The sequence below is a fragment of the Gymnodraco acuticeps genome, unplaced genomic scaffold (genome assembly GCF_902827175.1).
Source record: "Gymnodraco acuticeps unplaced genomic scaffold, fGymAcu1.1, whole genome shotgun sequence".
In the NCBI taxonomy this organism is placed as follows: Eukaryota; Metazoa; Chordata; class Actinopteri; order Perciformes; family Bathydraconidae; genus Gymnodraco; species Gymnodraco acuticeps.
The window spans coordinates 850,906-875,713 of NW_022990251.1; the positions used below are offsets into that span (position 1 = coordinate 850,906).

The 24,808-nt window shown below is 41.3% G+C and overlaps 1 protein-coding gene across 2 annotated transcripts in view; it reads right to left on the bottom strand.

Annotated features, from left to right (window-relative positions):
- Positions 1-24,808, bottom strand: part of nlgn2a (neuroligin 2a) — a 206,420-nt gene that overhangs the window by 5,073 nt on the left and 176,539 nt on the right. For both annotated transcript variants that reach the window (XM_034220548.1, XM_034220547.1), the window contains 4 exons: positions 7,088-7,273; positions 2,739-3,004; positions 1,544-1,697; positions 20-386 (listed from right to left, as the gene is read on the bottom strand). In XM_034220548.1, the coding sequence (XP_034076439.1) occupies positions 20-386; positions 1,544-1,697; positions 2,739-3,004; positions 7,088-7,273 (973 nt within the window). The remainder of the gene's footprint in view (positions 1-19; positions 387-1,543; positions 1,698-2,738; positions 3,005-7,087; positions 7,274-24,808) is intronic.

The following is a 24,808-nucleotide window of genomic DNA, read 5'->3' on the forward strand; positions in this document are numbered from 1 at the left end:
AATCATCAGAAAGACCTACCCAGTCTTGGCGAAGTTGGTCCAGTAAGTCATGACCACGGCACTCAGCATCACATCGTTCTTCGAGAAGTTGCATGGGAACAGATCCGTAGCACCGATCATGGGCACGCCAAATACGTACGGTATCTCATCTCCATGTGCGGCATCGGCCCATTCGGGGCGCGTCTCCGTCTGGCAGTGGTGGTAAAATGTGTAAAAGTAAACCGGAGACTGAAACTCGGCGTGGAGTTTGGCGGTGGCCACTGCCGGCGCCACCCACTGGTGGTCTGTGAACAGCGCTAAGAGGGTCTTCCTTCGCATATCGCCATTGTCTCTGTCTGCCCAGTCTGTGTACATGAATTTTATAGTCTCCCTCAGGATGTCTTTGCCTGGAGGATAAGACGCGGGAAGGGAAAGGGACAGGAAAAAAAAGGGGAAGGGGGGAAAAGAGAAAATTGTGATAAGTTGAGAGAAAAGTGTTGACATGGATAGAAGATTTTCATAGAAGTACAAAGAACCGGAATGACAGGTAAAGAGTGTTTGTATGCATGTGTGATAGATACAACTGAGTCAAATAGTGACACAAAGGGCAAAAATGGAAATATGCCTCTCGTAGAGAAGAATGAGTGACAGGCACTTGAGAGGAAGCGTGACTGCATTATCAAAATGCGTCTGTGTTTTGACTGTGGCCCGCTGTGAGGGCTTTGCAGGCTGATCTGTGGAGAACAACAGCACTGTGATTGGGAGCTGCCTGGGGGATGATGAGAGACGGCATTAGTGCCCACGGAGTCTCAAAGGCCAAAGCACAGACCCACCACGGTGAAAGATCATCTCGATGATAGGCAATCTCTTTAGCATGCCTGTCTTGGTTGATGCTCTTTGCCGGGCTCACATTGTATCTCTTTTTCTCATTCTTTGCCCACATATTGTGTTTAAAAACTTTTAATTGAACTATTCATATCTTAGACTGCACTGTAACTTTTATCCATGTACTTTTTCTTTTAATGTTTAATTGAACTATTCATATCTTAGACTGCACTGAAACTTTTATCCATGTATTTTTTCTTTTAATGTTTATTTTATTAGCTTTTCTTTTAAATGCCTTTTTCTTAATGTCTTTCATTTTTTGTAAAGCACTTTGAATTGCCTTGTGTTGAAAAGTGCTATATAAATAAACTTGCCTTGCCTTGATTCCAATGGGAGTTTTGACATGTTGATGTTTTTGTATGTTAATTTTTTTAGAAAGCCTACATTGTAATGATGAATAACAGAATATGAACCCCTTTTTTTTCATAGTGTGTAACAAACTCATCTACCAGGGAATAGTACAGTATTTATTAAATTGTTTAGGTCAGTTTTGTGCTAATCATTTATTCTGTATCTGATACTTTTAGAACTTTATTTTGGCAATTTATCCTTTCATTTGAGTTGTGTGTGTGTGTGGACCCCAGGAAGGTTTCATTACATGGGGGTGTCATCTTAGAGGTGGTACACTCAGAGAGAGTACATTACAGCCTGGATGGAGTACAATGTCGACAGTCCCTACCTTCAGGGTAGCCGTAGAGGTTGTCCACGAAGTTGGAGATGGTGTAGTCGAAAGCAGCAGCTGTGATGCCGTCATTGTCCTCACTGTCGTCCACAAACTTCAGCCCCTCGCCTTGGTTCACTCCTATCAGGATGTCATAGTTGAGGAACTCCCCCTGGTGGTGCAAGAGGGGAAGAACATGTTGAGGGCTGAATTCAGTACAATTATGAAGGCTGCTAAACACGACTTTGTTTAGTGCATTTGTAAAGTAAAATCAGCTTTTTTCCTACTTGTATGTGATATCTATGCCAATAGTGTTGATGTATAGCTTTTGTTGTGGGACAATAACTACAAGCTCAGTAAAAAACAGGGACAAGGTGAAGGAGTATCGCTTAAAATAGGGGCAGTAGCAGTCTTACATAATGAGCTTTTAATGTAATTTCCCCCAAATAATGCAATTTTTTCTTTCTTTTTTTCTTAACATATGTTTCAGGTTTGAGTTATTGTTGCATGTTAAGATGATATTGTCATTTTGGTCTATCGTGAAAGCAATAAAGTATTTATCATAATAAAAGTAAGAAACCAGGAAAATAAATCCAGTTTAGATACATTTATATTACATTTATCCAATTATACCGTATCCATTATATGATAATAATCATAATAGTATATTGGAACAAATCACTTTTTGTATTAGGACTGCATTTATTATACTTTCCCTCAGTCCATCTAATTTTTCTACCCTTATGTGAGAAATGTAAACAAACTGACGTTAATTGTGAGTATTAAGAACTTATAGAGCTTACAAGTCAAAGCAATATTAAGAATAGCAAAATAAGAATGACAAATAACTAAATATGAAATCAGAAAGTTTTTTAAAATCTTTTGGACTATTCCTTATCTTTCCTTGTCCTTGTGTAAAAACTCCTAAAATGACTCAATTTAAGCTGAAAAAATCAAATCAGTCGTGGATTGAACAGATCACACAACCTGTGAAGAAAGGATTTGCAAGTATACAATGATTTGTATGTATGGGATAACAAGCAAAAATAAGTTGCCATGGGTATAGAATCTACCACCGAGGCAGTGTGTTTCAGCGTATTAGGATGCGAGGTCACACCAGTTGCTAAATGTCACAGCCAGACCCTAACTCTGTGGAAAGGTCACACCTCTTTCAACAAGTTCTCCATGTTCTCTTTGCATGGTAGACCCTCACCTGCTGCATGAGGATCTCAGGGTCGTCGGGCACCACGTCTCCGTCCACCACGGGGCCAAAGGCGATGTGGTAGCGGGCTGGCTGGATGTCCTGGTCCACCAGCTCCCGGAAGTTCTTGCGCCTCAGGCAGTCGACTAGGTCGGCCGTCTCTGTGTACGTGCAGCCCACCTTCCGGGCCAGGATCTTTGTGTACTTGAGGGGCTGGTAGTTTACGGACCAGCTGGAGATGGCTGTTCCACTCTGAGCTATGGCCCTGTGGAACAGACCTGAGAATATGAAAGAAAAAGAGGATTATAATACTGTATGAAGGGGTGAATATAACCAAAATCGTTTAAAAATATTGGGTGATCTCTCTAAATGTCATGTGCTTTTCCCACCACATTTGTTTTTTGCCGGCAGGACGGAAACGTTCTCTGTTAAGAGAGACTTCTTGATATGAATATAGCACATCTCTTTTTCCACTAAAAGAATTACCCTTTGTAAAAAATATCTTCCAATTTGACTTTTTCATCTCATTATTCTCATTGGAATACAATTGGCAGAGGTATTATGTCACTACAGACCCAAAGCATCTTGAATAGAGCATGCTACAGGGCTACAAAAGAAGCCAGACTGGGAATAAGCACATCTGAGACGTCAAGAGAACCATTTTCCTCTTTTTCGTGCTAGCTGTTTCTTCTCTCACTCTCCCTGGCTGTGTTCCTCCCTCCCCCTCTTCCTCTCTCTCCGTCTCCATGGTTCTGCCTTTCCGGTGCTGTTTGAACCACTCAAGTGGCTCGTTAAGAGGCCACCTGACTCACTCCTTTCCTCTCGCGCTCCCCTTTTTCTTTCTCTTCCCTCTCTTGGGCTGAAGATTGGTCAGTTAATTATTAAGCAGAGCTGCAGAGCCTTCTTTCCCTGGGAAATCAATTATAGTAAGAAGCAGATCGGAAACAGCTATACCTACACATCTGCACCGAAAAATACGCTATTATTTAATTCAAAATAAGTTCTCACTCCAAGAGAGCCTTCGCCGCTCAGTACTTAGCTAGATTTGGCTACTATATGTTAATGTCAATAATGTTATAATGTCTCCACCTCTTTCCTTAAATACAGGATGCTTTGGGTGATGTCTCCCCCTTTATCATATCAGCATCACTTATAACCCCTCTCTCCGTCCTGTCTACCACTTCCCTCCTGCCATCCATCCTGTGCGTGTCTGCTGTCGTTTTTTGATTTGCGACGGCGTGTAGGTGACATGATTGGTGTCCCTAAAGGGTGGGGATGACAGACTCCTTACCTGGTGTCCCTGGCGGGGGAGAGGGGGGGAGAATGATAGACAGGCGGCGTCTAGAGGGCTGGTGTTAGATGCGGATGATGACGATGGGTTGATGACAAAAGCGGAGGCATGAGAATGGACTGGTGGCGGGGTGAGGGGGGTTGGTTGTCAGCAACAGGAGACAAGGGGTTAATACAGGCTTTCCCAACCATTAGGGTCTGCTGCTAAAAGGGGGGGTCCCTGAAAACATATAATTGAGCTACAATGAGTGTCAATGGCTGGTTGCTATCTGAACATAAACAAGCAAGCAAGATAGCCAGTGCACATAGGCCATCTGAGAAATACAACATCATCAATAAACTTCATTTACTTTTCTAGAGTCAAATGAAATGTATTCAACACTTGTGTCTGTACTGTTGGTTAAGAACAGACCTGGAGCTGGGAGGTAACTAAGCTAGAGATGTGTATTTTAGTGTAAAGCCAAGCTAGCTGTTTACCTTTCTTCTCTGCCTTTATGTTAAGCTACTGTAGACTAACCATCCTGATTCAGGCTTCATACCTTATGCAAAGACAAGAGTGGCATGATATAGTATGCTTCTGAGATATGATTTTTACTTCATATGTCATTTCGAGTTACAAAATATCATAAACAAGGTGGTTTAAATGTTGCTTTCTTAATTCTAGAGATGCTAATAACCTAAAAAAGGCATGGTTAGCAGTCATGCGAATGTTAATGCTAATTCTCGACACTGGAGTTCATTTTTAATATTTGCTCTTTCCATATTTTGATTCCTAAACACAGTGCAGAAACGTAAGGAAAACATGTGATATTTTCTCGAATGCATTAGAAACACACTTGAAATGATTTACTGCTTATAGCACTGTTTACAAAGTTATAAGCACTCATACCAACACATTCTCACGGCATTTCGTGTTATAGTCACAACATTAATCTATTGATTCGTGTTCACCAACACGATTTCGCCATTTTTTTCGTGTCACACAGAACGATTTTAAAAGCAATGTAAATAATAACAAATTAGAAGGAAAAAAAGATGACAAAAAATACAGATGACAAAAAATACAGATGTCAGTATTCTGAGGCGCTGAGCCCCATTTATTTTCCTCACGGACGGCAAAAAAACTCCGACATTATACAATTTAAAATAAAAGGGTTAGGCTTAGGGTAAGATATTGAGTAAGAACATGTTTTATGAACCCCACAGCTTCCGGTCTTCCAAGACCCGACCGGACAAAAATACGCGGTGCAGGCACGAAACATACCAATAGAAATACATTGCTATTAAAATCGTTCTGTGTGACACGAAAAAAATGCGAAAATCGTGTTGGTGAACACAAATCAAAAGATTCAATTAATTTCGTGACTATAACACGAAATGCCGTGAGACTGGGTTGCTCATACATATTCAAAATGCTTTATAGCAAAACATTGAACATTTGAATGACTTAAATTGCTAGTCAGTCCATGACATTTGTTTTTGCAGGAATTAAAAGCATATAATAATTCCCATAAAACATCATCTTTTTATAATGGCTTATCCATTAACTATCCTGAGATATAGATATGTATAAGTGCTTATAACTATTGAAAGTAAAACACATAATATAATGCAGTATAAGTATGTTTATATTGTATTATAGACATCACAGAAATAAGTTAAAACTTTCCACACACTATGCATGGCCCCTGTTATGATATCAATATCAAATAATTGGGGTTATGGGAGGTTGCTAACGGCTAATTGGGTCATCTGCCGATGAGTGGAGAAAGGTTGGGTGTGCTGGGTTAATATGAAGGGTAGGCAGACATCAGTGTAATTATAGAGGCTGGGATAAATGGACACAGTGACACGGCAGCAGAGTACAGATGCTCGCTGGAGCTTTGACAACAGACATTTGTTATTAAAGCAGATTTACACAGACAGAATGAGTCAAAGTTAGAGGCGTCTGCTTGGTGCTTCAGACACAAACAAACACACTTAGATACACACAAACACAGAGAGGATTGAAACAGATGTGAGGTTTTTCTCTCTTAAATCTCTCCATCCACCGTTTCTTCCCTGTGTCTGTCCTACGCGGTTTGTGAATGAATGGAGGAGAGCGATATTGAGAGAGAGTCCTTGAGCAGTGTCGAGTTACGATTTGAGGAGGGCAGCTTCAAGAACGGCATGATCAAAGGCGCAGAGTGCGTGACCGTTTGGTTGCGGGTCGGCAGCCACACTGATCTCAATTCAGATCAAAGTGGATCGGTCCGTAGGCGTCTCTCTTTTGGTGGTGCAATGTTAACACTTAGCCCTCGGGGTGTGCTGTTGGTAATGGGGAGCATGAGGTCAGACGGATGTAGGTTTTTTCCGACGGAGGTAGAGCCTCTCTGCTGCAGAGCGGTGGACCGTTAACAGAGCCAGGAGCGCTCGCATACTCAGGTAATGTGGGGACATGTTGGGGATTCATCCTCCGCAGACATGTACGACACAACCTGAATCAAACCTGGACTCGCTCATTAGCCACATGACTGCTCAAATTCTTCAGTTCAAAGGATGCGCAGTGTTTTCCTCCGATGATAGAGGTGTCAAGCGAACATCACAGGACTTAACGATTTCTGCGGTAGATGCTGCTAGCAGAGTCTCCATCTGACCACATGGGACAGGACCTTGCTGCTATGATTACATTTACACGGGTCATGAAATAGCCAAAGGCTGTATGAAGGAACAATTATGTTTAAATACAGAGCGAGTCATTCCAGCGACAGATACAAGATCACACATTTTTTGTGTAGAGTTTTCAAGGTCGAATGGGACATGAATGGGAAATTTTCCAGCAAATATGCATTGTGGATGTGCGGGGATTAGCGAGGAATGATCTCAGCTTTAACATGAATGGATCAGGTGGAATTCATGCAAGCAACCACAATCCGTTTGTCAAAAACGGTCATTTTCAGGGTTGGGCCGAGACTATTAGCATCACAATTTGTTTTAAATCCAGGAATCCTGTGACCAGTGGGAAGATGCTGCATGGTAGTTTTTCTATTAAAACAAATGGTGAGACACAAACACAGTGAGTCTCTAATTACCTTCCGAGTGGTGCGAGAGGATGAGGAGGTTGACGCAGGACGCCCCAGCTCCGGAACCGAAGATGGTGATCCTCTCTGGGTCTCCTCCGAAGTGGCCGATGTTCTCGTTGAGCCAGCGCAGGGCCTGAATCTGGTCCAGCAGGCCGTAGTTCCCCTTAGCAGACTGATCGCCGGTACTGAGGAAGCCTGAGAGAGGATATTAAAGAGGGAAAAGGGATGGGAGGAGGATAAAGAGAGAGACAAGAGGACGTTAGTATCAGGACATTTAGTACCTGTCAGGCAAATGTTCCCTACTTTGGCCTGTAGATCATCTTCTGACTGTGAGGGATTTGCATATGTTTGAGCGTGTGCGCGACATCGTCATTCACCAACACCAGGAGCAACAGACAGAGAAAGCGAAGTGAGTGAGAGACGAACTTGCTATCTCAGCTCCTCTCTTAATGACATTTACTCTAATGGCATTGAGCACAAAGCCACTTACAGTACAGCAGCCCCAGAAATATAGGTGACCCCAATCTGAATCACACCCATAACTGGATTACAAGTGATGACACATCATGCTTGGAATCAGGATTGTGCAATGTCTTTCTTCTTTTTTTGGGAGTAAAACAACTTTTCTTAACCAACCATTTTTGGCATGAGAAAACATAACTTTTTAAGTGAAACGATTTTCCCTTGGCTTTTTTTAGGCAGCAGACTTTCTGATTTTGTCACAGGAGAGAAAGCACAGATGTTACTTAAGTTTCCCAGCATGCCATGGTACAGTGTGAAAGTGAGCAGCATGCACAGCACCAGGAAAACAGGAGGAGCTAAATGAAAATCAGACGTCATTCATTTTCCTACTGTGACATTTTAAAATGCCTTTAAGGAAAAATGTCTTAGAAGCCAAAATATGATGTGATATCCCTTAAAGTGCACCTATCATGCTATTTTTAGGCAATAGCATAGGTCTCAGATATACACAAATATATACAAAACATGTCTATGAAGTGTTTTGCTCAAAATACCAAACAGATCACCCATTGTAGCCATGCCTCATATCCCTCTATTTCACTTCCTGTTGCAAAAGTGCTGATTTGGGGTATGAAGCTTTACAAAAAAAAAGAGGGGGCGGAGCTCACGCGGGACCCGGCAGCTACTGTCTAAACTAAATACTGCCGTGATGAAACGCCATATCATGGATTATCAAGGATTATTTCTGAAACAGTATGGAGCTCAAAGGCTTTCTCTCTTGCCGGTTATACCACAGGTTAGCTCTGAGTGTTAGCGATGCTAATGTGACACCGACCATATTACATCCAAAACAGTCGGGCATTGTTTCTGATAGCAACTTTCTGATAGTGCCATGGGTCCACATTTTTTCACATTACGTCATATCGGACGCAAATCTGGATCAGCTCCGTTGTTCCCCCGTTTTTAGAGATTTGGGTACGGAGGAAAAGAGAGAGGGCTTTTTATTTTCTGACGCTGCGTGAGTTCCCTGACACACCGGGGACACATATTTATCTATAAAAGACATCAAAAAGTACATTTTGCATGATAGGTCCCCTTTAAACGTGTATGATCATTTAAGAATAAACTGTTTAATGTTTAGATTCCCTGGTAAAGGATACGACTTGTAGCATTCTATTTGTGTGATTTCAACACATCCCAAAACATTGAGTGATATTTTCATTCATTAATATGAACATGGACACTTTAATTTCATTCAATCCCAAATACATAAATAGAAATTCTCTCTAGAGGACAGACATGTGTATTAATCCGCAACTGAAAATAGTCCCCAATAAATGTATTATTTACCTCTGTAATAAGACTCCGAAAAATACGCAACTAGAAAGACTTCAAATCCCAGAATCCAGGTCCCGCATGCTGGCTCTTACGGAACCGACTAACTCCCCTTGTGTGTATGTACAGCTCTCAACATGCCCAGACTTGGAGTGATTTTCACCTCTTTTAATACTTTTTGCCTCATTCTGAAAGAAAGAAGTGAAATGTTCCAACGTGACGGCCGTCTTGGTGTGTGGTGCGAGACGGGAGATGTAGTTCATTGAGCGGTTTCACAAAAAAAAGTGTTACTTCACATTTTTACGACACATTTAAAAATGTTTGACTTGCAAAATTATCTTTTAAATTGACAAACATCATATGTGTAATTTGTGGCACAATTCAAAAGGGATCGTAGTATACTTTTTCCGGTGTCGCCAACTCGAAATCTGATTGGTCAATGCAACAGTTCATTGCCACTTTTTTAAACTACAAGCGCACGCACTGCTGATTCTGAATGTCTCCGGCAGATTCATTTGACCCAGCAACACATTCTGACTCAAATATGATTAGATAAAAGAAGCCCCAATACCAACATTAACAACTATTACTGGACGCAGCGCAACCGAGCGCAACACAGAGAAAATGCTATTCTCTTTGTCCAATATTCTATTGGAAATAATTGAATACATGTCAGTGAAAACATATATTAAAAGGTTAGTCAGTAATCCGGATAGACTTTAGGCAGAGAAGGCCTTGCTGGCCGCCAATGAAAAAACTCTTAATGGTTCTGGATGTTTATTTTGTAATTTATAGTTTTCTCTTTAATATTTGTATCCATACTTCTTAATACTAAGCTATCTTTGGTTCTTAGCTGTACCAATGTAAATTACCCCTCTGTGGGAAGAATAAAGGTATTCTGAGTCTCATTAATTTCTTAAATGCAACAATTATAGTTGTGTTTTTAACATGGAATCCTTTTTGCAAAATGTTCCTTGTTGAAATGAAAAAGTACTAAATATTCCTCAACGTTTACCTCTCTAGATTATCATTCATTTATCAGATTACTGCAATAACAGCTAACCTCTTCTGTTTGCTGACATTTGCCTCGAGTGATTACCTCTGAGTATCTTCCACCAAACACCTAACTCTTTTTTATTTAAGCACCCATTAACTGGTAGCCGCTCAGGTTCTCATGGCTCTCTTAATTAGAGCTTTATTAAAGGCAGGTGAACTGGAAAGGTCATCCATTAGGCCTGTACAGTAGAGGTTAAACACTCAGACCAGATGCTAGGAGACAAGCACGCAGTGTGTTGTCTGCTCTGGGTGGCTAATTAGTGTTATCAAGATCCTTGATCAACATTTCTAATTAGACTCAATATAAAGTCACAAGCATTCCTCACTTAACTACGCTTATTTGAACATGAGCCTACTCCTACGGATATGAATAAGGTGCATTTTCACTTTCTCTGAATATTATAGAAATATTAGGATGTGCATTTAATTCAAAACTATAATGCAAAACAATAAAATTCACAACGGCTGATTCATACAATTCTGGCATAATAATAATAATAAGTTAAATTATTAATAATACTTTATTGAACCAAGTCTGCCTTATCACCCTTTTACACATGCATATGTGTACTGAAAATAAAAGTGTATGTGTCTGCCTCTAATAACCATACTTATAGTAAAGGCTAACACCTACGGAAGTTACAATATCACTTGATAATTTCTGTCTTCATCCTTGAAATATAACCAAAACTAATCGATAATATTAACCTCAGATGATCCGAAAAAAAAGGGGGATCGAAGCACAGGCAGTAACCGCATTTTGTGCTGCCCTTTAAACACACCACAAACAAGCCGCTGTGTTAGAGAGTGCATTAATTAAAGCGGGCACAAACACGAGAGAATAAGCCGCCTAATGCCCTACTGTAATCACCATGATATATTAAACATAACCAATTATGCTCATGAGGTCCTTAATTAAGCTAATTAATGCAACACAAAGCAATGTTTCTATGTCAGTGGAGTTCTTGCACAGAAAATAGGAGTGAGTCCAAAAATGTACTAAGGAAAATACACTTTGAGACACTTTTTTGTTAGCATTCTTATAAAAATAGTGCTGGTGGGGCTTTAAAGGCTGATCTAGGTTACACAGTGTTGGAAGACACCCTACATCCCAACGTTATCTTGTTACAGTCAAGCTGCCGCCTTTCCTGCACCTTCACGCAGCGTCCATCTGACTGTGAGTCAGTGTACAACAGCGGTTCACTTCACCCGTCCTCCTCTTCCTCTATAATCTGATAAAAGGCTCGGGAAAGGAAAAAAACAGAGGAGCTGGTTAAAGCGGCGCAACGCAAGATGAAAGCGCAGCTCGACATGAATAGCCTTTAAAATGGCTGTGATAAGGAATGGTGTTTAGAGGGGGGGGTAAAGGGAGCGAGAAAGGAGAGGAGGATAGAGGGTGTTCTGTGAGTCCCGGATAGAGGCACAGTGTTTCATCTGCCTCCAAGACACCAGAGGTTGGCGCACACACACACACACACACACACACACACACACACACACACACACACACACACACACACACACACACACACACACACACACACACACACACACACACACACACACACACACACACACCACACACACACACACACACACACACACACACACACACACACACACACACACACACACACACACACACACACACACACACACACACACACACACACACACACACACACACACACACACACACACACACACACACACACACACCACACACACACACACACACACACACACACACACACATCAAAGGCTGACACTAGAGAGAAGACTGCCTCCTTTTCTCTTCACCTCCTTCTCTCATCCACACACGAGGACAGAGGAATAATGCAAATACATACTCTTATCCCTTTTGTCTCCAGTGCACATACAAACAGGACACACAGCAAGTCAACACATAATCATAATCATGCTAGCGCCCACCCATGCTAAATGTTTCTGTGTATCCATCCTGCAGTCACAAGGAGCCGTTTATGAGCCATCATGACATCTTTTGATAGAATGCACAATGTACAGGTGTCTTAAATGTATGCAGCCATATTTGTCATAATGATTTGTATGTGTGCAGAGTTGCGTGCATCTGTGACTTTGGGTGCAGCCGCACATGTGATTATTATTTGTGTGCGTACAAACCCTATGGTACAAACAGAGCTTCTAACACACTGCGTCCCATGGAAATCCATTGTTAGAGGTTGACATGGGTGCCAGAGCTCTCAGCGGGAGAGTGTGTGTGTTCTTGGCAGCAGAGTAATTATTGTTTATCAGAGGAGAGAGTGTGTCGTCTGGAGAAATGAACAGATGTGGGTGGCTCGGAGCATCTGAATAATGTATAGGGGACACACACACCTCGGATTGGTTATTTCGGAGGGGATGAAAGCCGATAGAATGCACGTTTGCAAACTAAGTGTATTATTGCGATTACAGCAGCGTACCTCACTGCCACCAACGCCTTTGTAAAAACGCACTTTCATCCTGCAGCCCTGCTAAACGCTTCACTTTTAGAGCGTTACTCCAAAGAAGGGGAAAAGCGAAGTGGTTTGAAAGTGGATATATAAAAAAAGAAATCCCCTTTTTTTCAGCCAGCGAATAAAAAGGGCTTCTTTTCCACAAACACCGCTCTGGCTTAGACACAGCGATTGGCCTTGGGTGATTGGCTCCGCTCCTCTCCTCCTTTCTTATTCCCTCTCTAATGTTGTTATTACTATTGGCTGTCTGTGACAACCAAATTATCTGTGAAATTATTCAGATGTTATGCCATCATACTGGCCAGGACCCTTCTAAGTGTGTGGTCTAATGTAAAGCTCTTCCTGAGCGGTAAACAAAATCATTTAAAGATGTGAACAGCTGAATGCAATGGAGACGTGCGTGGTGTCAGTCAGCACGTCTCCCTAATCTCTTTTTCCTATTTCACTGTCTTGCTCTTTTTCTCTCCCATCTCTCTCCCAAATGTACTTTTCATCCATTTATTCCCGTCACAGTAATCTTTGACTCTGTCTTTAGCAGCAACTATTTATAGCAAGTATTTTAGTGTAGTTGAACTTGTCATTACTGCATTAGATTAACATTTCCTAACTATGTACAAGGGATTCCAAATATTGGATGCATTTAATCCAGAGTTACTGTAGTTTTATCTAACTGTTCTCTTACCTAATGCCACAACAGATTAAAGGAGCCCTATTATGCTAATTGTCTGGTTCATATTAGTATAATAATAATAATAATATATAATATTTTTATAGCGCCTTTCAGGAAACCCAAGGTCGCTTTACAAGTCGGGTAGGGGGGGGGGGGGGGGGAGTACGGGAAAAAAGGCAGACAGGTTAAGGGGGCGGGGGGGGGGGGGAAGTAGCGGAAAAATAAACCTATTAAACTAACTATACAGTGGCGAAAGCCTTGGTAAAAAGGTGCGTTTTGAGGGCTTTTTTGAAAATGTCCAGGGTTGGGGCGCTGCGGATTTCGGGGGGGAGAGAGTTCCAGAGGGTGGGGGATGCCACACTGAAGGCTCTGTCACCAAAATGTAGTGTCTCTACTGCAGGGGTGGGGAACCTTTTTCCTCTCAAGGGCCATTTCAATTTTTACAATATCCTCCGAGGGCCGTATACAGGTTATTGACCTCTGCTTAAAAATACTAAAATCACAGATTCATTTGGCCTTTCTTTCATGCTGTGCAAAGAAAAAGCAACCTCTTAATCCAGATATTTTACCATGACTCGCGCATGCATGCATGCACGTGCACGGTTGTGGCATGACCACCAAAACAGAAAGATATAGACACAAGATGTGTGCAAAAGTATTTAGTTTCCTATCCATGTGGACATGATTTAAGTGTGGGGGGGGACCTCCTCTAGGGGGGGGGGGGCATGCTCCCCCGGGAAGATTTTTTTTAAATGTTGAAGTTAAAAGCATCAATCTGGTGCATTTTGAGAGCAACATTAATAGATCTATGGATACATCTCTCAACACCCAGATGAAACAGAACTGTAAGCAGATTTATTATTCTTTATGGATATTTTACAAATCACTCTCCTTTCAAACTGTGTTCTTGTTTATTAATAACAACTTTTTTTACTGTCATATAGTATTTTATACTTGTTTACTTTATTCTCTTATTTTTTTATAACTATAATGATCATATAAAGATGTGCCTTTACCTCACTGGTTGTAGAAAAAGCTTCTTATATTCGTTAGCATAGCTAGCTAACCAGATGCTAATAACAACAAAGTTATTGACTGACAGATGAACAGATCGCCACTGGGCTTTCAACTAAAGACACAGACACGCAAAAACTGCAGCATGTGTACGGCTCCTTATCGGTACTGCAATTTCTGGAAGTGCCGGAGTGACGTTCTGGTGCTCTCCGTCAGAACTGCACCCCTGTCAGACGAGACATATACCACGTGATGACACGTTAGGCTCCTGTTGTGTTCAAGGACCCTGACATTGGCTAGGAAAAACAGGCACTCGCTTGTTTAATGTTTTTGCGGTCTAGTTTTCTCAATTTTTTTCTTTTTTGCTTGTGTTTATAAATTACCTCGAGGGCCGTACCAAATTGTCCCCCGGGCCCCGGAGGTTCCCCACCCCTGCTCTACTGTGACATGTCTCCATACTTCAATGTTCAAAAAGCTCTTTATTTTTATCATACTGCAGCACCTCTTGTCACCCTCTGTCTGAAACCAGAGCCCAGTCTGCTCTGATTGGTTGGCTTGCCAGCTCTGTTGTACGTACAATTTGTTTGAGCACTAACCAATATAAACGTAAGTGTTAGTGAGTCCAATGGAGGTGTTTCAGGCACAGGGGGAGTGTACTGGAGAGAACGCCCTGGAGGGAACACAGGGATTTTAGCCCCATTTACAGTACATGCACAAACACCTATATAACGCACTAGAGCATTAGAGAGCATCTTTAGGTTTCTGCTAATACTAACCAAGCATCTCCTCCTATAATAATTCCACTGGTAAATGATGGATTGGCTTATATTGTAAAGTTGACGCAGATAATGCAATGTGGATGCTAATGAATGCAAAGGAAACGGATCAGGTGAGACTTGGAAATGAGTACAAATATCTTTGCTAACATTCCTAGTTTTTGTGCAGATTTCCGTGGCCATTCCCTTGATAGCCTACAGGGCGGAACTCATTTTTCAGAATATAAAAATGCCAAATTAGTTTTTTGGTAATCCTGCTGATAAACAAAAAGGACAAACGAAAAACCCAACTTCCCTAAAGGAGGTAAACATGCTTTGGTGATTCAAATTGTAAATGTTGTCAAAGTTTCTTGAGTTTTTGGCACTTTTCCTCCATCTCTCTTTCACTGGTTGTCCTTTTCATAGAGGCTCCTTCATTCACTCTCTCATCCCTCTGGTCCCATGAGGCTCAAATAGTTTCATCTTTCAGGGTTTAGTCTGGGGCCTCTGAAGTCCTGTCCTTCGTGTGTGTGTGTGTGTGTGTGTGTGTGTGTGTGTGTGTTTTTGTTTGGTGGTTATCGGACGCACTGTCAGTGGACTTTCTTTTAAGCCGTGTCACTGTCTCGCCTACCCTTTAATGAAGTCGTAGTGTGTGTGTGTATGTGTGTGTGTGTGTTCGCTCGCATCAATGTGTTGTCTCAAGCTGTCTCAAGCTCAAGTGTCGTACAACAACACAGACATACCGCAACAGCAGAAGTAAAACATGTGTGTGTGTGTGTGTGTGTGTGTGTGTGTGTGTGTGTGTGTGTGTGTGTGTGTGTGTGTGTGGAGGCTGGTGAAAGAGAAACCAGGCCAACTCCCAGCAGATTAGGGCTGTGTGCACCAAAAATGTTTCTCAGAGCTTCAATCTGCACATGCACTTTTATTTGCAAGTGTGCATGTGCGTGTTTAGCATTGAGGAGTGTGATTGCTCGTGTTTTTGTTGCGGGCCGGTCCAAGTGTGACACACACACACACTGGCACACAGGCACACAGAGGGAGGATGACAGGGAGGGAGAAGGACGAAAGCTTCTGACAGAGACAGAATGAGTCACAAAGGTACAAACACAGTCGGAGGAAGTGAGATGATACATTGTCAGGTGTGTGTGTGTGTGTGTGTGTGTGTGTAGGGACAAATAGGAGTGCCGGTATCTATTTCACTCTCCTTCTTTAACTAGAGTATTTACAGAGTGGCGTTGTGCATCTATCGATCAGGTTTTGTTGCCTTGTGAACATGTTTACAGCCCCCAGGAACAATAGCTCACCTGCCTGATCACACACTCCCGTCATGATCCTTTCATGTGTGTGTGCTCAGAATTGCAAAGCCTTCACCTGCCATGTCTCCTTCTTTCTTTTTTTTTGGATCTCTTCCTCGGCCTCCTTCCATCCCCTCCCCTCCTGCTTATCCATAATTTGGCTCCCCCGGGTGTTGCTCTCTCTGGGGGCTTCTAACCAGTCAGAGGGTAATGGCGGGTGAAATGGGGGTGCTATGGGCCAGATCGGTATGATGTGTGTGCGTTGGTGTGTGTATTACATTCTTACAAAGCTACAGTAATTGTTTTTAGTCATTGCTGTGTTTGACACCGGAACTGTAAAGACGTGAACGTCTGCCCTGATGCTTTTGAATACAGTTATTACTGCTGCCAGACTCATGGTGACAGTAAGAGTAATATATTTCATTTCATTTGATAATTGAGGTCAGGTCCTTGGATTGTTGAGTACTCTGCCTCAAGCTGATTAAAAAATAGTAGTCAGTTGTTTGGTTACATTATGTGAAAATGTTTCAGATGCTAAAATAGTAAAAGTATGTTCAGCATGTAGAAATTCTCCTTTTTTGGCCACTGACAAGCCGTAATCTGACTTTTAAAGTCCGTAAATACCACATTTCTCAACCACTTATCCATTAAGCCAAATGTACTCTTACATTTTGACAGAGTTTATGACAAATGTAACCAGTTTTGGTAATTTTTCATTGACAAATTGTGTTATTTTTGCTTCTGTAACCAGCATTGTCAATATAATCAAATCAGACCACGCCCACAGTCCTGATAAAGACGAGTGTGAGTATTTGACTTAAAAAATAATACCTTAGGAGGCTTTTTTTTAAAGACTTTTACTTTAATTGTTGCTTTTTTAGTCGGTAATGTTTAATACTACAGATCATTTCAAAATTATAACGTTTTCAGGGCCTTTTATGGGGCACTAAAGTGATTTTATATTACACTTACATAGAGTTGAGGGACTTAAGCAGCAGAAGCTAAGATATCATAACTTGTATTTAAAAAAATGTGTGAAGCTCCAAAGACACTGGATCCTATTTCCCATGATCTTACTGAATAGTATTTTAAGTTATCGTTTAATGTGTAGGGCCATGCTGAGATAACCCTGATGACATCATTTTTGCCATTTAACAGTTCCTCTAGAGACCTATTGGGGTCAACACTGATCATGGATTTGGTGGAGTGGCTAAAACTCCCTCCCCCCCAAAAAAAAACAAATCCCAAAAAGCTGCAGAGGGAGACAGAGGGAGGAGGAAAGGAGCTAATGAATCCCCAAACTGCTGTCCACGCGGCTCCAGCAGCAGCAGCTGTGCGTGGTTGGGATTTACCGAGCAAAACAAACAAACAGCAAAAATAAATGGATAAATACTTATTGTGCAGATGTGTGTGTGTCTTGCATGCAGGTGTTTTTTTCTTATGTTTATGTGCATATTTATGTGTTTTTCCTCCACGGATGCTAGTGGAGTGATTAGCCGTTGTGTCTGTGCGTCTCTGGAGCTAAAAGTAGACTTTTGCTATTCCACTACACGCTGGCAAAATGCTGCAACACTTCAAACAGAGCCCATGCTGGGTTGGCCTAGATACTGTACCTCCTCCTCACACATCACTCAGTTTGTATGGCACCCAATATAACCAGCATGGTGCAGTTCAGCTGAGCGTGGGTTTTGTTCAGCTGGCACCTAAAATGCTTTTTTTGGATTTGTATTTGAGCATTTGTTATAGATTATTACAAAATTGATCCTACATCATGTTAGGGCTGTTATCGGCAAGCTTCAGGACGTTCTAAAATTACTATCAGGATTACAATGTTAGTAAAAACTAGAAGAGCATATTGTGTTTGTTGTAAAAGAAGTAGATTTTATTTAGTTCTTTGTAAACTGTACTTTACTGCAGGCTAATACTTGAAGTGCTCAATACACCTACTGCCTCGAAGGAGTACATTCTTAATATAAATATACATTTGAGTAAAGGTTTTGATAAATAAGTGGTTTTTCCTTCTGTGAATTAAGCGTGAGACCTGTTTAAGCCATAACATTTAAATGATATCCAACATTATTGAGGATAACCTTTTTCTATGTTCTGCAGTGACCAGAAAGCCTTTACCCTTACAAATAAATATTTAAAAAAGTATCAAAAGGCTCTGTTCTAAAGTGTTTTATTAGTTATTCAGCTGCTAACCTCCTCCTCAACTGATAGGGTCGGCCTCACGCTGTGTGGGGGGGTGTCCACACTGAGATACTCCTGTGCCGCAGGATTGATACTAAAACTCAGCACTGCTAACTCAACACCTCACTATACACATCGTCCCCACACAGCACATATTTACACCATCACCCTGTCCATCAGACGTACAACAACAGACACTAATGGAGACGCCTGATATTCCCCCTTCCATGGCAGTGTAATTAAAATATGCAAATGTACAATAATATGTATCTCTCTCTGATGTCAGTTACTCAGTATTGGAAGGTAATTGCGAGATAAGGCTGCTTTGCGTTAGAGTGTGGATGGCATGGGCGCGTGTGTGTGTGTGTGTGTGTGTGACAAAGAGAAGTTTATCTCAAGCGCATAAAGAAACCAATCTGACTCTTGCTTCATAAGTTTGGAGGACGACTTCTCAAATCCTCTGATAACTTTGAATGACTGACCTTTCTCTTGCTGTAATATTGGGTAAACAATTGAAATAAACCTACGCATTTGTTGTGTATTTGTCGAGATATGCAGCTCAAGATAACAATATTAAATTGTATTGTAGTCCTTCGTCCTCCTATGTTCACAAAATTGTACTTAAGTACAGTACTTCAGTACATTTATTTAGTTACTTTCCACCACTGTATGATTTCATCCCAGTGCTTACCAGGGGCAGCAATGGCGAGCAGAAAGGCAACTCATGAGCAGAAAACTCAAGGGAAAGCTAATAAAAGCGTTTTCATGTCAGTGGAAATAAGTGAACAATCAGCAGGGTGAACAGCACAGAGGGCAAGCAGCTGAGCGGATCTATTCATCCAATTTCCCCCCACTTCCTCTGTTATCTCCTGTATCTGTGCCTCGCTGCCTTTCTTCTCTCTCATTCAGCTGTGGACCAGCCCAGGTTTAGTGTGTGTGTCTCAGTACCAGTGGGTGACTTAGTACATTTACTCAAGTACTGTACTCGACTACTTTATACTTGCACTTTACTGCATTTTGGAGTCTTTTTCTTTTAACACTAATACACTTATTTATACAGCTTTAGTTACTTCTTTGCAGATATAAATGAATACTACAGAATATAAATTAGCTAATACATTATTATGTATTAGTATAGGCAATTATGTATTACTATATACTAATTATGTATTAGTATAGGCAAAACTACCCAACAGTATATCAAGTAATTATATATCAAATAAACTGCACCAAGTGAAATATTGACATTAATGCATTCATTCATCATAAAACAACAATGTATTATATTTAAATAAGATATATTTTGATGCCAATACTTTTTTACTTGTACTAGAGTACTCTTCTGAATGCAGCACTTGTAACAGGATATATTTGTACTGTAGTAATGCTGCTTTTACTGTGCTGCACTTCATCTCATCTTTCCCCCCTTTCTCCCTGAAGCTATTCTATCAATTACAGCAACAAAGCCCGACTACTAAAGCAGTATTTCAGAGACAGTCCCTGAGCAGCTGACTCTGGCAACAAGACTGTAGAAAACATTTCATCTCCTCTCCTCTTTTTTAATCTTGCCGTCCATCGCTGCCCTCTTTGATCTCTGAAGCAGACTGAACTGCCCGTATATAATAAGTGTCTGAGCAGCAGAGCAAGTACTCGCCCTGTGAATTACGTGCTGTGTTCAGGGTCAGGGAAATACAATTCATGACGCAGAAAGAATGATTCACGCTTCCACTAGAAATGAAGATGCCTTTGTGGAACTCACGTCTTGAATACTGGAAAAGTGAGTAAGTACAGTAGAAAGACAACAATATAAACCTGGTAGCTTCAATTGGTGACATATCCTGAAGCTTCAACGAGGACTTGATATTAAAGATAGCCCCTCATGTACACATTCTTTTAAGTTGCTAACTGCTCCCAGCGGGCCAAAAAGGTTCTTAGGATTTTGTTTTATTTTACATGATATCATCATTATCCGTTTTCCTATTATTTGGTATTGGTTTGACAGTCTGGATTATTGCCAATTATTTTGTATGGTGTTACAGTTGATAGTCATTAAACAGTGAGCAAGCAAAATAATATTTGAGCTAATAATTCTGATAATACACTCAAATATTTCAGAAACGATAGGGAATCCAAAAAAATCCGTGCTAAAAAAAAACAAAGGGGGCGGCCTGTGGGGACTTGGCTTTGAAACTGAAGGGTCTCCAGTTCAAGTCCCCGATCACACCAATGATGATGGAGTATGGACAAACTGGCAGCCTTGATTTCTTTCCATATGACCAACAAATGCATGTGTTTATATATGTATTTATGTTGATGTAATCAGACCTACTCATGTATATTTCCTTCCCTGTGCATGTGTGTGTATTGTACTGTGTGAACAACAGCATTTCCCCTTTGGGAGGAATAAAGGGTCCTCTTCTTCAAATACTGCTACTCAAACATATTGTAGAGAAGCCCTTTTTACCCCCCTCTTGTTAGCCAGAGAAACCTTTGGCTTTCCAATGTATATGGACCATACAGAGTTTGAAGAGTACACCCTTTTTCAAAGTGCTTCAGCGCCATGGACAGCTCCAGGCAGAGTCACTGAACTAACATAAAACATAGTATTCCACCTCTCCCGGGTTGTCAAAACACCTACAAAAAAAGACATAGATCCTTTGAAAACCCTCTGTCTTTAATTTTTTATTGTAAAGTTTTATGGGGTTGTGATTATTGATTATAGGTCACCATTTTTACAGTGAGGTATAGTTTCAAAAATGGGTATACTAACGGGAATAGCCATAACACACATGAATAGAAGTGTGCATAAAGTCAGTATGTATGTGTGTATCGTCAATCTACAAAAGACTCATATGAAAGTTGTCTAAAGCCTTTATGAATAATGCATAGAACAATATAAATAGATGCAAGGCAACCTGGAAACCCTTCAAAGTGTAACGTTTCCTTTACAACACATTTCACGGTTGTGTACACCAGAAATGTCCATTATTCAAATCATTTTTAAGCCACCATCAAAAACCAAGCTATGAAGTCTTTAAGCGTAGCAGACCATACAAACACCAAATGAACACAAACACACTCGGCTGCAGTGGAGGTTTTTGAGGATTATTTACACTTCAGCACAGGGATTCAATCTTCTGACCCATCCAAAGTCACAGTTTGGCCGATCAATTTTGCGAGGGGAAATGTTGCCAACAAAGATTGGCACTGGGCTTGCTTCTGCTGGAATAACCCATGAGTGGAAATTGCAAATAGGCGTCATCTTTTTTTCTGGCAGAGAAACTGCTTTGACTGTTCACCGACATTAAGCCATATTGGTTTGCGTGGATACTTCCTGCATCCAGGTGTTATTTTGAACGAGACATGTGTGCAGCGTCTCACCAGTTTAAGTAGAAAAAATACATGTATTTTCTTCTCCTCCCACTCCTCACAACCTTTGCTTTCTTCTTCTTAACCAACCCCCCCCCCCCTCGCAGCCCCCACACCATCAGCCCTCAAGGCGAGCCACAGTCTATCACCCTCCCGCAGCATGAGACTATTAGACTTATCTTAGCCGGAGTTGCTCCTAATTTGGCAGCCTCAGAGCAGTGGGTGTCGTGTGTTGAAAGTTATCAGAGTGAGGCCAGCTCGCTATTTGGCAGGCGGAGGGGCAGTGCCACCGCTGTCTGTCTGTCTGCCAGGTTGATTAATAAGCAGTGGTAGCGCGGCTACGCTAAGAGACTGGCCTGCCTTAGCGCTTCCAGAACCCTGCTAAATTAATGGCACACAAACACACACAAACAAGATGTGTTTACCTAACACAAACACACCAATCTCTCTTCCACGTTTCCTTTGCACACACTCAAAACGGCAAGCAATAATGCAGCACAGCTCTACCGGTTTGCTGATAGCATAGGACAGACATGCTAGATTAGCATAAACATGAGAAAACCCACACACATGCACTCGCGCTATTAAACTGCCTCATCTGTTTCAGCAGCGTGTTGTTTGAGTGACACCTCATCAGAGCAGCTTTATCGTATTGTTGTGAATGCACCATTGCTCTTAAGCAGCGCAGGCAGCCCAGAACGGAGTGCTTCCTGCTTTTACTGACAGTAGCTACTAGTGATGGCAGTTTGACACTGAAGCTTCGAACGGAGCTTCAACCCTGGACTTCCTATTCCATAGAATCAGTGCTTCGAAGCTTGCTTCAAATCACGTGCCATGTGACGTCCGAAGCAGCAACTGCTTCATTTCCTGAATGAATCACTTGACTGGTTCACGGTCCATTCACGCGATTCAATGCACTGCCTCGTCTCGATTCTGACAGGTGACAGGTTGAAACAGTTTCAAATTTGAGCGCTTCAACACTTTATGACCGCTCTAAACAATGCGCAATGTGTGGGTTGTTGTCGTAGTTTGCGTTGTTGCTCTTGAGTTGTTGTTGGTATTGCATTTGAATTGTAGTATCATTATAGAGCAAGCCAGGAAGAAAGATAGGTCGTTCTGGCTCGGGAAACACTTCGACATGTGGAGAAGTTGTGAACAAAAAGACAATTATCAGTAATATAAAAACAGTTAAATATTTTATGGAATAGATAGCCCAGTGGGTAGAGCCGGCGGCCCGAATGCGGCAATGTCTTCCGCGCAGCTGGTTCAAAGCCCGGAATGGATGTATTTGAATCATTGCTTTTCAACTTTAATACTTTAATAACTGATAAAAGGCCCTCTCCTTCCAAAAAAATGTCCAGCACTCTCTAGTCTCTTCTCAATAACCCAATACACACAATTATCAATCTTTAATTGCAAATAGAACATGATATTCAGTCTTAGTGTGTGTGTGTGCATCGAATATTTTTCAAGGCAAAGATACGTTAAACCCACTGCAGCCTTGCACTTCGCCAGGAGAGGTCGCTGTAACTGAAGCTTCGAGAAATGAACCTATTTCCGACACAATTGTCCAAGTGGTTCGACGCTTCATTCAAAGCTTCATTTTGCCATCACTAGTAGCTACCAACAAGACAGGGGAGGGGCGTAGCAAAGTACATGTAACAACAGCATTCACAACAAAGAAGTATTGTGTCACTCTCATTTTCATTAACAGACCCGTTAATGAAAATGAGAGTGACACAATTCTTGATTTGTCTAATTGAGACTAAATCTCTAAAAATACATATACTATTTCTTCCTAATTCTCTATCTCTTTTGCATAATTCCCCTTTTTTTGGTGAGGGTGTCAATCTTTCAAAAATAAATCACATATACATAGTTTGTTTTTAAATAGGCCCTATTGTGCTTTTTGGGGTTTTCCCGTTCCTGTAGTATATTTTTGTGCATTTAAAAAGGTCCCAAAAAGCTAAAATCCCTGTGACATCCTCTGATTTACTTTCGTAACAAAGTGACATCACTATGTAACACTCACGCTTCTATTTGCTATAGCACTCTAGCATATTGGAAGTTATAGGATAAGGATAATTAGTTTGTATACGTTTTTGATGGAACATACATTTTCGTTGTAGTCATTTAAATAATTGTTGTTGGTAAATTAAACTACAATTGAATATATCATATTATATTAATATAATATATATATCTTCAGACTCAATTCGGACTTTCAAAAAGAGACTTCTGAACTTTCCTTTTTACACTCATAAAGAACTGTCTGATTCCGTGTAATGTGTAATGTTTCTACTCTAACCCTGAAATGCAGCTACTGTTGCAGCGACTGGAGGTGTTTCTTCTCCACTCCCACTGTGGCTGTTCAGTTTGTGTGTGCGTGCGTGCATCAACGGTAGCATTAGCATAAGCAACAGGTGTAAACAGTTGTGGGTCTCCATCAAGGTGTTAGCTCGGGAGTAAGGGGGAGCACTACACGGGCAGGTGGGCTTACGCGGTGGGACGCACATATATTCACTTATTCATGGGATCAGCGTGAGACAGTGGGGAGGAGTATAAACAAGCGTACATACAGTATACACAAACAACTGCCAAATTCTGACTCTCTGATATTAACACCCACGCTTTTGGGCTTACATGGATATGTTTCTATTGGTGTGTGTACCCAAGCTTGGGGAGTCACGGAATACATGCAATTGATTTTCGTAAAAGTAACTGTATGACCTGATTTGATAGTAGCAGATTAGTGGTACTTGCAGAAATAAAATGCTGCAATACATACCTGTGTACCTGTGTGTAAGTGTGCGAATGTGATACGACCGTATCTCTTGACACAGACCAAAGGAGCGTGCCATGCTGTTTTCTCTGTTCTCCCGTTGGTAAAAGATGAGTGCCCTCATATTGACCTTGTGTGTGTGTTTCGAGGGGAAGGTTGTTTGACATTGGCTACCCACGATTCCTCGCTGCGACCGGAGAGCCATATAACTCATCCCGCGGTTGTCAAGCACACCGTTGCCTGGCAACTGGCCTAAGGTAGCACGTCGCAGGAGATGACGAGAGGAACGACCTGTCTGTTTGTCTTCTCACTATTTGTCTTCACTCAT